Genomic DNA, 12,152 nt, shown 5'->3' on the forward strand with positions numbered 1-12,152 from the left:
ATATATATATATATATATATATATATATATATATATATATATATATATATATATATATATATATATATATATATATATATATATATACACGTTTCATAGAGATTTTGTGTAAAGACTAAATGTTTAAAACAGAAAATGTTGGTCAATTAATTTTTCTTATATCTAATTTTATTTAGTTCATTTTGTGCTTTTTGCTTGCTCAACAAATATTAAACACCCTACTCCACCCTGGGTGAAGTGGGTGGTGGCTGTGACTGATGTTGGGTGTCTGACCTGCAGGGGGGGTCCACACAGGGATTTCATCCAGAGACACCGAGCCTGAGGTTCTGTGGTACTGGCGCCTGTCCTTCACAGACAGAGACAACAGGAAGTCTGGGAGAGAAAACAGGAGGAAAAACATGTAGGAATTTAAAAGAAATCTGCAAACTAGGCGTGCAATAAACTTCATCTGTTGAATTATTTTTAATATATGTGAAAGAGAACATGACTTGTTATACAAGGCTAAAAACACTTTAAAAAAAGGTCATCATAGGTTTCTGACAGAACTGTGAAATTAAAACTAAAAGCAAATTGAAGCTCCTATTATCTACCACTGTTAGTTTATCAAAAGAGTAAATCATAAAATGTAAAAACTGAGCTAGTTTTTCTGTTAATAAATCTAAATGGTTGCTAAATGTATAAGATCCATATTCTGACTCGCAGTGTGTGTTTTATAGATCATATACACTGTGTACTGCAGCTGTATTTAAGTTAATGTCTCTATGAGTACTATTACCAAAAAGGAAAAATATTCTGTATTATACAAAGTCCTGACTGAGTGATCCATCAATTCTTTTTAATTTTGCATCCAAGAAGCCAAACTTGAATGCATATCTTAATAAATATCTTCATAAAGAATCAATTTTAATTAGAACCTTCAGGAACTTTCTTACTATAGCAACTTGTCACAAAGACACACTTTGTTGCATTTTTATTTCCTGTTAAAAATATCCCAAAACATACAGTTTGACATGAAAAATAGCATCTCTCAACAACAAGGTGACTCCAAAAGAGCTATAACTTGAAACTTTTGTAAGTGGTACCCAAGCGTTTTGAATTCTAAGCCAAAAATGATAGCGACCGACGCTTGAGTTCTCATTTAATGCTGGTTTAAATTATAAAAAGCTTTGCTAAAACACAAACATAACACCACCACAAACTGTCTCAGCGCTGACAATACCATTTGATTTATTTAGTCTGTAGGATTGACCAAATGTATTATAAGCAGCGGTAAAATTAATGCATGGTATTTGAAATATAATGGTGTATTATTTATAATAGTCCTTTGCATATTGATAGTGTGCTCACTTACATTACACTTAGGTTGTGATGAAGATAAATTAGAAATTTATCTTGCAGCCCTATTTCAGACATTGTTTCTCTGCTGTAGACTCTTATTATTTCACTTTCAATTTCTTATTTTGTCCTCCACTTCTCCACTTTCCTGGTGTTTTTTTTAAACACAAACATGCACAACATGGTGTCATGGTCAGAAAATGAGTGAAACGGCATCAAAGTCAAAAGAAAAACTTTGAAAGGCACAGAAAGCTTGAAGAACTGTTGATCAAACTCACTTTTAAAAGATTGCAAAAAAGGTCTAGCTCCTTTGAAGCAAAGTGTAAAGAAATTGCACTGTGTTGTGTTTATATATTGGTGTTAAAAAGTTGCTTTAACTGTTTTGAACCCTCGTTAATGCCGCTTACATCCTCTGGGGTCTACAGTGCAGAGGACAAGTGCGTAAGGTCAGAGGTCACCTCATTTACTGACGCAGAACCCTGAGAGCTGTGTGTTTGTAAAATACTAAAACATCTGCTTTGTGAATACGCTCACCCTTGGTCTCCTTCCAGTCTCCCTCAGCAGAGTCCAGGTTCATTTTAAGCGCCATGGCGGCGATAATCCCGGTGTGGAGGGACTGGACCAGAGCGGCTGTGCTCACCCCCAGAGCGGCGCCGAGGGCAAACCTTCCCAGCCAGCCTGTCCTTCCTCGGGGTAAGGAGGACGCGTTAGCCCTGCTGAAGCCCCTAAGTGCTGCTGCTGTCGTTGTGGAGGCTGACAACCTGCTGGCTCGGGTTGCAGCGTTAATGCAGCCGCGTACAGGACTTACTGGCGTCCCTCCGAGCTGCTGCTGCTGCTGGGGGCTTCCCGGAGTCAGAGAGTGCTTGAACTTGACACCAGCTTTCTGGAAGTCACCACGGACACTGGACAGAGAGCCGGTGGTGAACGGGAGGGCTCTGACATGTGAAACCCGAGCTAATATTTGAAGTGCCATGTCTGAGTAACACCCGTCGTAGCAGACAGACTGAATAGCTGTGCAGCAAATGAAAAGAGGCGACAACACACAGCCGCTAGCTTTCGCTTTCGATACTACACGCCTCTCACTTCTCATGTGCCATTTTTATTTTGGACTTTAACAGGTGGAACGTACCATTATTAGGGGGATAGCCGATGACTGTCGCTACATGGTTTAACATTACTAAATGTTACGTGCTTTAGTATCCGGTGATGATACTACACGCTAAAACCTAAAAATAAAGAAATGACAATATCACATGCATCGTTGTATCTTAACATACAAACGACACCTCACCCCCGAGTTGAACAAAATGGGAGAGTCGAGGCTAACCGCCACAACTCAACGTCTCCTTCATTACTATCGGAAATTGCCGTTTTCAAACACGCCGGTTGATCAATCAAGCTTCAACAATGCAAAACAGGAGTTTTGTTTTTTGTTTTTTGTTTTTTGTTTTTTGTTTTTTGTTTTTTTTACGGAGAAGTTGCACAATTCGGATGTTTGTCTTATAGCAGACCGTGTTGTTTACCAAATAACTTGAAACACTAACCCGTTGCAGTAAGCTTGCGGTGTGGAAAAAAAAATGTTTGTATTAATGATTTTCAAAAATTTGATTGGCCACAAAGTAAACATTGTCGGAAATCTCAAATACATGAATATGTATTTGTTCTCTCCCTGCAGATTATGCAAGTAAATACATTTTGTAGATGGAATTGTATCTATATGTATATATATTGTGTGTTAAGATAAGATACAATTCAAGGCAATATATATATATATATATATATATATATATATATATATAGCCTTGTCAGCAGTATTTTATTTTACATTATCCAAATTATTAGTTGTCATTGATCATAAAGCTACATGTTTATTTATATTCTGACAACAGCTGATTACTAATATCCAGGTGTAATATCCAACATCCTTAAATTACTAGTTGCTGCCCTTGCAACCCACAAAATGTAATTTATTTACAAACATGCACACACGTTGCCTTATATCTTTCACTAGCACAGCCTATCTGTCAATTGCTGAACTCTTCACATTTCCGCCTGGCGGAAACTGACAAAAAAAAGGAACCAGCCTTTTCTGACAAGGGTGACTCAAGCAGCAAAGGCAGGCACTGCACCACAGACCACAACCTACCCAGCCCATGAGAGGTAAAACTGTTGCACATTCTCACAGAAAACTTGGAAAACACCTTGAGAGATCCGACAGAGCTACAGAAGTCCTACTGTTTCCATTTCTCAAACCACTGGACGGTTTCTCAAAGCTTGGACAGCGGAGACTGACGGTATTGTCTTTCAACTTGTGTCTATGCATGTATGATGTAAAGGAAAACGTCAGAACAAAGAGAACGATAGAGCTGGAAATTTTATTATGGGGCTTTTGTATAAAACATACAGCTATTAGGACATTTATTAAGTTACATATAGTGTAATGTAGGAGAATGAACTGGGCACAGGTCGAATTTTATATTTAAAACAGACAAATACAGCAAGTTTCAGCCTCCAAACAGGTGTAAATGGGTTCAAACATCAACATTGTGTTTTACCTGCCTGTATTAAATCATTGAGGATATCTAATGAGAGGAAAAGCACACATCTTTTTATTTTTAAAGTTAGACTTTTTTAAATGGCTTTATATATTAAAATACAAGAAGAAGGAGATTGTTTTAGCATCGAATGAACAACACGCCTAGGGTTGGTTAGAAAGCGGAAGTGTGCGTCCATGGTGATATTTCATGTCAGAAACAGGAAGAGTTCTTCAAAACTTGTCACTCAGTGGATGAGTGTGTCATTGTGTTACTCATTATCATGTGATATTGACCCTTAAATTAAACCTCTTTTTTTTCATCTTAATTAGGAGTCATCGATTGTGTCTTTTTCCTGTTTAATTTTAAAATTTTTTATGTTGCGACGAATGAAAACTATGCCTTGTATTGTAGCAAAAGTAAAAACAGGCCTCACATCTTAGCTTGTTACTTGGGGGGGCTGTGGTCTTAGAATTCTCAGACTGCAGGTTCAAGCCCAGGTTGCAGCAGAAAGGATGTAAAACAATTGCCAAATCTATTATTTGAGTTTGCTCAGTGTGGCAACCCCTGAAGCCGGGAGCAGCCAAAAGAACAACCAACGTTGCCTACAATGTGCTGAGCTGTGCTTTGGCGATTGGATCAGTGCCGCTGAAATGATCCTGTTTCACTTTTTGTTCTTTTTTCTCCCGCTTTCCTCTGCTGAAATTATCTGTTCATCTTGACTATGTCAGACCTGTCTCCTGCCTTGCTTTCTCACTCTCTCTTCCTGTTTTGCTCACAGTATGGCGGTGTGGGATCTGTCAGTCACCGTGGAGGACCTGGGGTCTGATGCCCCCCCAGTCACCATCAGCGTTACCTCAGACCTTCATGTTGGAGGAGTTATCGTCAAGCTGGTAGAAAAGACACGTGGGTCACTCTGTCTGTGTTCATTTTTCTCTCTCAGTCATACTAACCCACTAAAAATCGCCAAAACTCATTGTATCTACTAACTAATCTACCTATTATCTTACAAAATGTGCAAATTTAACACAAGACTTACAATAATTCAATGAGGGCTGTGTTGTAAATTACATTACGGTTTCAGCTGAGTTCACACATTTCATTCATAAAGTAACTGGTTGAAACTAACTACAAAGTGCAGAAAACTAATTACTTGCTCACTGAAAATCAAGGTATGTTGATCTTGATGTGATTTGAACATGCAACCTTCTGATCTGGAGTCAGATGCACTACCATTGCGCCACAGGGTCCACTTTTTTGGGTAAATATTTGCAGTAATTAGCTCAAGTTTTACCAACTCACACTGGTTCTTTTGTCTTACATAAGAGGACCAATGAGTTGGACAAAAGGCCAACAAAATGCTTGATTTTTTTTTCTACTGACCAAAAGTAATACTTGCTTATGAGAGAATACTGACATTAAGAATTAGCATTAGGCTGTTTCTATTACCCCGCCTGTGTGGATTCTTGGCTACTGAGACCTGGGGCCTATTTCAGAGAACCTAGACTGGGAATTAGGCTGGTTAAATGTAAAAAAAGTATGTTTTATGCCCATAATTTAATTATAGTAATCATTGTTTACCAAATTTCAGCTCATTATAGTCCAAGTGATAGTTGACAAGGATGGATAAGATTAGGAATGAGGTCATCAGAGGTACAGCATAGGTTGAATGACTGGGAGATAAAGTTAGAGAGGCCAGTGGGTATATTGGTAGAAGGATGTTAGAGATGCAGCTGCCAGGAAAAAGACAAAGAGGACATATATGGATGCAGTTAGAGAGGCCATGGAGCTGGTTGGAGTGAGGACAGAGGACACAGAAGACAGAGTTAGATGGAGGAGGATGACACGCTGTGGTGACCCCTGAAAAGGGATAACAAAAACAAAGATAGTTAAAGAATAATGTAGTTTTGTTAAGACTGAGCAGCAGGAGTGCATGTCACTGAAGTTGGGTGTAGCTGTGTTAACTCATACTGCAGTTTGGGAAATGAATTATGCAAGGTTTATCTGAAGTTCATTTTTGTGAGCAGCCCCGCTGTGACCCTGACATGACTTAATCATTTAATCTTCTGAGCTGTAGTCTGATGCTCTACCATTGTACCACAGAGTCACCAGTCTAGCTTCATACAGTAACAGATTCATGTATTGTACATCCAATTCTTAATATAACACTAAGTTTACACTTGCAGGCTCATCTATTCCCAACAGAATCTACTTTGTTACTGGAAGTTTCCACTTTTTGAAGAGCTAATTAAGACTAATAGCAAAATGCAGTTTAAATGTCCAATCCTATGCATCCTATTTCATTTCAATAGGAAGCCAGAAGATCTGATATTGTCACAAAATTCTATGTACAACTAGTAGAGTGACCCCGATGTGACTCGATCACACAACCTTCTGTTCTGGAGTCAGACACGCTACCATTGCGCCACAGAGCCTACTGAGCACTTTTTCTACAATAACAGATTTCTGTATTGCACTCATTAAGGAAAACCACTTCTATTACTACTATTGCAGACTCACACATTGCCAACAACTGCTGGAGATAAACACCAGCTTCCATGTGACCTGGAAAGAAAAAAAGCAGCTGAAGAAAATGGATGGATGGATGGATGAATGCTGTCAAAATAATCTATTCTGTCACTCTAAGTCTTTTCTTTGAAGAGCTAATTAGGACTAACACCAAAATGCAGTTTCATTGTACAACCCTAACCAATGAAATAGAAATTCAAAAAAGTATCAGTAGGTTTGTCTAAATTACAGTGGAGGTCCTTTATGCATACAAAGAACATGAGATAAAAAGCTCATAGGTCAGACATTACAGTACTTAGATCCCTGTTTCATTGAAAGCATTTTTAGAATATGTTAAAAAACTTCACAGCCTTTTTACCTCCGTTTAATTAAAAAGTTCCCTAGCACTCACTTAACAGTAGAATAGGAAACTTAAAGTGTGACCTGAACATACGACCTTCTGATCTGGAGTCAGACATGCTGCTTTTGTGCCACTAATGTAATGCAGAGACAGACTGACATTATAAATGAAAACTACCTACCTCACCACTTTAAAGCTGATAGACTTTTGTTTTCACTCAGTTAGATTTTTTAAAGTTATCAAGAAAAGGGTTGACACATTTCGTTCCATATGGTCTCAATTCAAGTTGACGTACAATGACCCTGATGTGATTTGAACACACAGCCTTCTGATCTGGAGTCAGACGCGCTGCCATTGCGCCACAGAGCCACCTGTCAAGATCCAAACAGTAACAGATTCATGTATAGCTCTTGTAATTCTTAATCTAACACTAAGTTTACTCTTGGAGGCTCACAGATTACCAATGTAATCTACTTTGTTAATGGAGGTTTACATTTTTTAAATAATTAAGATTAATTCTAAAATGCACTTTGAACAAACAACTCTATGCATTCAAACAAACTTCATGTTTAATAAGAGGCTATAAGATTTGATGTTCCCAGGAAGTTACAAAAACTTAATTACAGCAGAGTGACCCTGATGTGACTCGAACACACAGCCTTCTGATCTGGAGTCAGATGCGCTGCCATTGCGCCACAGAGTCATTCAGGTACAATGGTGACTGATTGTCATTTTAAATAAAAACTGACTACCATACTGCCTGAAATTTGTAACCATCTTATAATGAACCAGTTGATCTGTTGAAGGTTGCCTGAACAGAAGTTAATCAGATGGACAGTGGACACATTTTCTTCCTGTGGTTAAATTAATCTTCATGAGTTAAGTCAACGAGAGACAAACAAAAGCTCGTGAAGTTTAATCTGGAGTCAGACGCGTTAACGTTGCGCCACAGGGTCCCTTTCTTTAAAGCAAAGACAGATTGGCAATATAAATAAACCTACATGTCATAGCACTTTAGAAGTGCAAAACTTTTGTTTTCTGTACAATGTAATACGATGTTACCCACTGAACAACAATTTATACAACTTTAAATCTGAATAATGATATGCTGCAGCAATGTCTTTGGAAACATTTTGCTTTACTTGACGATGCTATTGGTGCACAACATAAGCCTATAATGACCCTGATGTGATTTGAACACACAGCCTTCTGATCTGGAGTCAGACGCGCTGCCGTTGCGCCACAGAGCCACCTGTCAAGATCCAAACAGTAACAGATTCATGTATAGCTCTTGTAATTCTTAATCTAACACTAAATTTACGCTTGGAGGCTCACAGATTACCTATGTAATCTACTTTGTTAATGGAGGTTTACAATTTTTTAATAATTAAGACTAATTCTAAAATGCACTTTGAACAAACAACTCTATGCATTCAAACAAACTTCATGTTTAATAAGAAGCTATAAGATTTGATGTTCCCAGGAAGTTACAAAAACTTCTCAAACAGACAGCATAATGACCCTGATGTGACTTGAACACACAACCTTCTGATCTGGAGTCAGACGCGCTACCGTTGTGCCACAGGGTCACACAGAAGAGGTTGGCATATTTTATAAAAGTAACTGGAAAATATAAATGGAAAAAGAAATTCTACATTAAAGTACACAAAGTCTTTTTTTTCCCCCATTAAAGTGGAGTTTCATCGTACTTATGAAATTTGAGTTTTACTCAGTATCTTTACTTGTGTAATAATTGAAATGAAATCACTTCTGAAAGATATGCAATAAGCTTATGTTCTATTTAACATTACAAGATTTAAATTGTGAAAAAAGAGACATTCGGAGAAAATGCTCTTAGCAGTTCATTTTACAGAAAACCTGACCCTGATGTGATTTGAACACACAACCTTTTGATCTGAAGTCTGACGCGCTGCCATTGCACCACATAGTCACATTACACCTTTAGTATTAAACTCAAAAAATGCCTTCTTTCATAAAAATTGTAAACATTAGCTCCTCTAAGACTATTGTTTTCTGTAGAATGCCAGTTTACGGCATCAAATGAATGAGAATCGATATTTGGATTTACTTCAAAGTACATAAGTTTAAAAAGTTTTATGAATACTTGACTTTTATTTCATGCTAATATCAGCCTGAAGTTGACTCTGTGGTGCAGCAGTAGCATGTCTGCCTCCACATCAGCAGGCGTTTAAAAGGTGAAGTATAATCTACCACTACATTAAAGTCTCGGCATATTCTTAGCTAAGGAACTGCAGAGTACAAAAGCAGAGGTCGGGCTTAAATCATCAGTTTGTGTTGCTAAATAAATGGCTTCTTCTTAACCATCCTGCCATTCGCTGTCTTGTGGTCTAATTTGTTACTTTGCTGACTCGCTTCCCTCTTTTCCTGTATCTTTACCAGGAAAAATGCACTTGATTTTTTTGTGATCCTCATTTTTATCTCTGTTTTATTTAGAAACACTTGCTATCATCAGAAGACAATCATAGATGCAATATGTTTTGGTTTATTTAAAACATAAAAAGGGGTTTTAAAAAATGACTTAAAATCAGTTTATTTAAACTTTAGTTTTAGCTGACTTTCATAACTGTCTATAGGTAAATGAAAGTGTTCAGTCTGATGAATATCCACGTTTAAAACTGAGAGTTCAGATCTCAATGTGTAAAGTGACAACTATCTTTTTTCTTTGTGTGTGTGTCCTTTACAGAGATCAAGCGGGATTGGTCAGACCATGCACTTTGGTGGGACCAGAAGCAGCGGTGGCTGCTGCGAACAGCCTGGACTCTGGAGAAATACGGGATCCACGCAGATGCCCGGCTGGTTTTCATCCCCCAACACAAGCCCCTCAAACTGGGCCTGCCCAACGGCATCACGGTGAGGCTGAGGGCCTGCTTCTCCAACCCCGTCTTCCAGACCGTGATGGGCATCTGCAGGATGCTTAGTAAGTTCTTCTTTCCCCATCTGCAATATATTTTCTTTTTATTCCCATTCAGTTGATTAGTTTGGGGGGAAACTCTGTTTTTCAAACTAAATTGTTCAAAATAGTTCATTAACATCTTAATATGTTGTGTCGTCCCATTTCCTCTAAGTCTCAGTCGCTTTGCTATTTTAAATACACTTAAAAATAGCTGTTTACAAACTAACTGCACGTTCAGATCTTTACCACGCAGACCTGCTGTTTCTCTCTGCTATGATCAGACTTTAGCTGTTTTTTACTTACTTTCATTTAATCTAATTTAAGCACTGTTTTTTCTCAATTCCTCTCTGAAAACCCCCAGAAAATAAGATCAGTCTGCAAAGGTTGTGTTGAGGCGAACAGGAAAAGAGGAAATAATGAAATGTCTTTAAAATTAGAGTTCTCTTGACACCATACCTTGGTTTTATTTTGGACCTCAGTAACAGAAGTTAACTCAGGTTTTGTGTCAGAGACTGAAATGTATTCTCTAACTCATTAATTAATCAAATCTATGCTGACCCTGATGTTATTTGAACACACAACCTTCTGATCTGGAGTCAGATGCACTACCATTGCGCCACAGGGTGTGTTCTTCCTTCCCAAATTTTCTGTCTTACGTGACAGCTAAATACTTTGTAAAGCCTCCATTAAGCAGTTTCCTCTTGGGAATAAAGAAAGTATGTATTCATTCATTCATTAAATGTCTGTTTTTTACTTAAAAAGCAATTTCGTGGCACTTATTAACCAATTTCATATTAGGGTTCCATTCATCTCACAATACAGAGTTAAGAAAGTTTTTTAAATGTGTCACTTTGATTATGTAAATTACTTCTGAAAAGTGGGCTCTGTGGCGCAACGGTAGCGCGTCTAACTCCAGATCAGAAGGTTGTGTGTTCAAATCACATCAGGGTCAGTAATGATGCAATTTTTTATCTTTATGATTTAGTAAATTTTCTATTCAATAAAATCATGTGCTTTTTTGCTGCAAAGGTTAGTTTGGTCTTTCATAAAATGCAAGAACTGACTTTAAAAAAAAACATTAAACAACAAAGTGGACACGGTACATAAATAGAACAGTAAAAGTGATGATATAATCTTTAGAAATCAATATTTTCATGAACAAAGCAGAGAAGTATACATATTTATGTTGATTTCCAATGAACTGTTTCAGATATGTCACAGTTTGAGTGGTACTTAACTGCTTCCTCAAAGAGGTGAAGGACTGCTTCCTGACAGCTTCCCAGCCTAACAGACATCATTATTTAAAACCTTTAAAGACTATAGCCTCCTCAGACATTTGCAATAAAGTTTCCCTCATTTGAAACTCTCTCATGACCCTGATGTGACTCAAACACACACCCTTCTGATCTGGAGTCAGACGCACTACCATTGTGCCACAGAGTCTGTTACAAACTTTGAACACATGCATAAAAGAGCTACAATAACATATTAGGTATCAAATTTTAGCAAATAATGCATAATTACTGTAGTATGTTTACAGATGAGACTTAGACATGTGTGTTCTCTGTCATGATTTAAAAATACTTGCACCACAGAGTCTCTGCTTTCTGCTTTAACAGCCTCAGATGTTGTCACACATGACAGCTACATCTTGGTAAACCTGGATTATTAAATGTCTTTGTTTTATGTAAAAGGCCTCTTTCTATCTATATATGATTTTGATATTAGAGTTCCATTCACCCTAATACAGAAAGTTAACAAAGCTTTTTAAATGTGTCACTTTAATTATGTAAAACTCTTTCACCAGTGGATCCTGTGGCGCAATGGCAGCGCGTCTGACTCCAGATCAGAAGGTTGTGTGTTCAAGTCACATCAGGGTCATCGGCGTTACTTTTAATAAATAAAGTAACTTATTAGAAATGTCTTTCATATGAGCATGAAATTCTGAAGTTAGGCAATGCAATATCACTGTTTGTTGTATAGAACATTTAAATGGCAAGTTTCATTGTACTTGTAATATGAATACTTGATCAATTTATCTTTCATAACTATCTGGATGCTGCATTTCAGTAAAAAAAAAAATGCCATCACATACAGATCTTTAAAAAGTTAAAAAAAATTGTATAATACAGTTAACCAATCTGTGAACCTTATGCTGTGCAAAGGAATCCTGGTGACTCTGTAACGTAGTGTCAGCGCATCTGACTCCAGATCAGAAGGCTGCATGTTTGAATGTTCAAATCATGTCATCTGCAACTGCAGACTTAAGCACATACAGGTGCTGGTCATAACATTAGAACATCACGAAAAAGTAGATTGATTTCAGTATTTCCATTTAAAAAGTGAAACTTGTATATTATATTCATACATTACATACAAACTCATATATTTCAAATGTTTATTTCGTTTAATTTTGATGATTACAAATGACAACAAATGAAAATCTCAAATTCATCATATCAGAAAATTAGAATATTAC

At 37.3% G+C, this 12,152-nt stretch overlaps 2 protein-coding genes and 7 non-coding genes across 10 annotated transcripts in view; 3 read left to right on the plus strand and 6 right to left on the minus strand.

Moving 5' to 3' along the window:
• The window catches only part of macrod1 (mono-ADP ribosylhydrolase 1), a 135,149-nt gene extending 132,718 nt beyond the window's left edge, over positions 1–2,431 (minus strand). For both annotated transcript variants that reach the window (XM_017408370.3, XM_017408371.3), the window contains exons 1-2: positions 1,870–2,431; positions 274–372 (exon numbers count right to left, since the gene is read on the minus strand). In XM_017408370.3, coding sequence (XP_017263859.1) covers positions 274–372; positions 1,870–2,425 — 655 coding nt within the window. In that variant the 5' untranslated portion in view covers positions 2,426–2,431. The remainder of the gene's footprint in view (positions 1–273; positions 373–1,869) is intronic.
• Positions 2,432–3,410: 979 nt separating this feature from the next.
• Positions 3,411–12,152, plus strand: part of fermt3b (fermitin family member 3b) — a 19,595-nt gene continuing 10,853 nt past the window's right edge. Inside the window, exons 1-3 of the mRNA XM_017408001.3 lie at positions 3,411–3,629; positions 4,651–4,775; positions 9,464–9,697. Of these exons, the coding sequence (XP_017263490.1) occupies positions 4,652–4,775; positions 9,464–9,697 (358 nt within the window). The 5' untranslated portion in view covers positions 3,411–3,629; position 4,651. The remainder of the gene's footprint in view (positions 3,630–4,650; positions 4,776–9,463; positions 9,698–12,152) is intronic.
• On the minus strand, positions 7,036–7,107 carry trnaw-cca. Its single transcript has one exon. It is a non-coding gene; the product is annotated as a tRNA-Trp (tRNA).
• trnaw-cca lies at positions 7,370–7,441 on the minus strand. Its single transcript has one exon. It is a non-coding gene; the product is annotated as a tRNA-Trp (tRNA).
• trnaw-cca lies at positions 7,917–7,988 on the minus strand. Its single transcript has one exon. It is a non-coding gene; the product is annotated as a tRNA-Trp (tRNA).
• On the minus strand, positions 8,256–8,327 carry trnaw-cca. Its single transcript has one exon. It is a non-coding gene; the product is annotated as a tRNA-Trp (tRNA).
• Positions 10,554–10,625, plus strand: trnaw-cca. The gene has a single exon. It is a non-coding gene; the product is annotated as a tRNA-Trp (tRNA).
• On the minus strand, positions 11,045–11,116 carry trnaw-cca. Its single transcript has one exon. It is a non-coding gene; the product is annotated as a tRNA-Trp (tRNA).
• trnaw-cca lies at positions 11,483–11,554 on the plus strand. Its single transcript has one exon. It is a non-coding gene; the product is annotated as a tRNA-Trp (tRNA).

The sequence above is a fragment of the Kryptolebias marmoratus genome, linkage group LG9 (assembly GCF_001649575.2).
Source record: "Kryptolebias marmoratus isolate JLee-2015 linkage group LG9, ASM164957v2, whole genome shotgun sequence".
NCBI classification, from domain to species: Eukaryota; Metazoa; Chordata; class Actinopteri; order Cyprinodontiformes; family Rivulidae; genus Kryptolebias; species Kryptolebias marmoratus.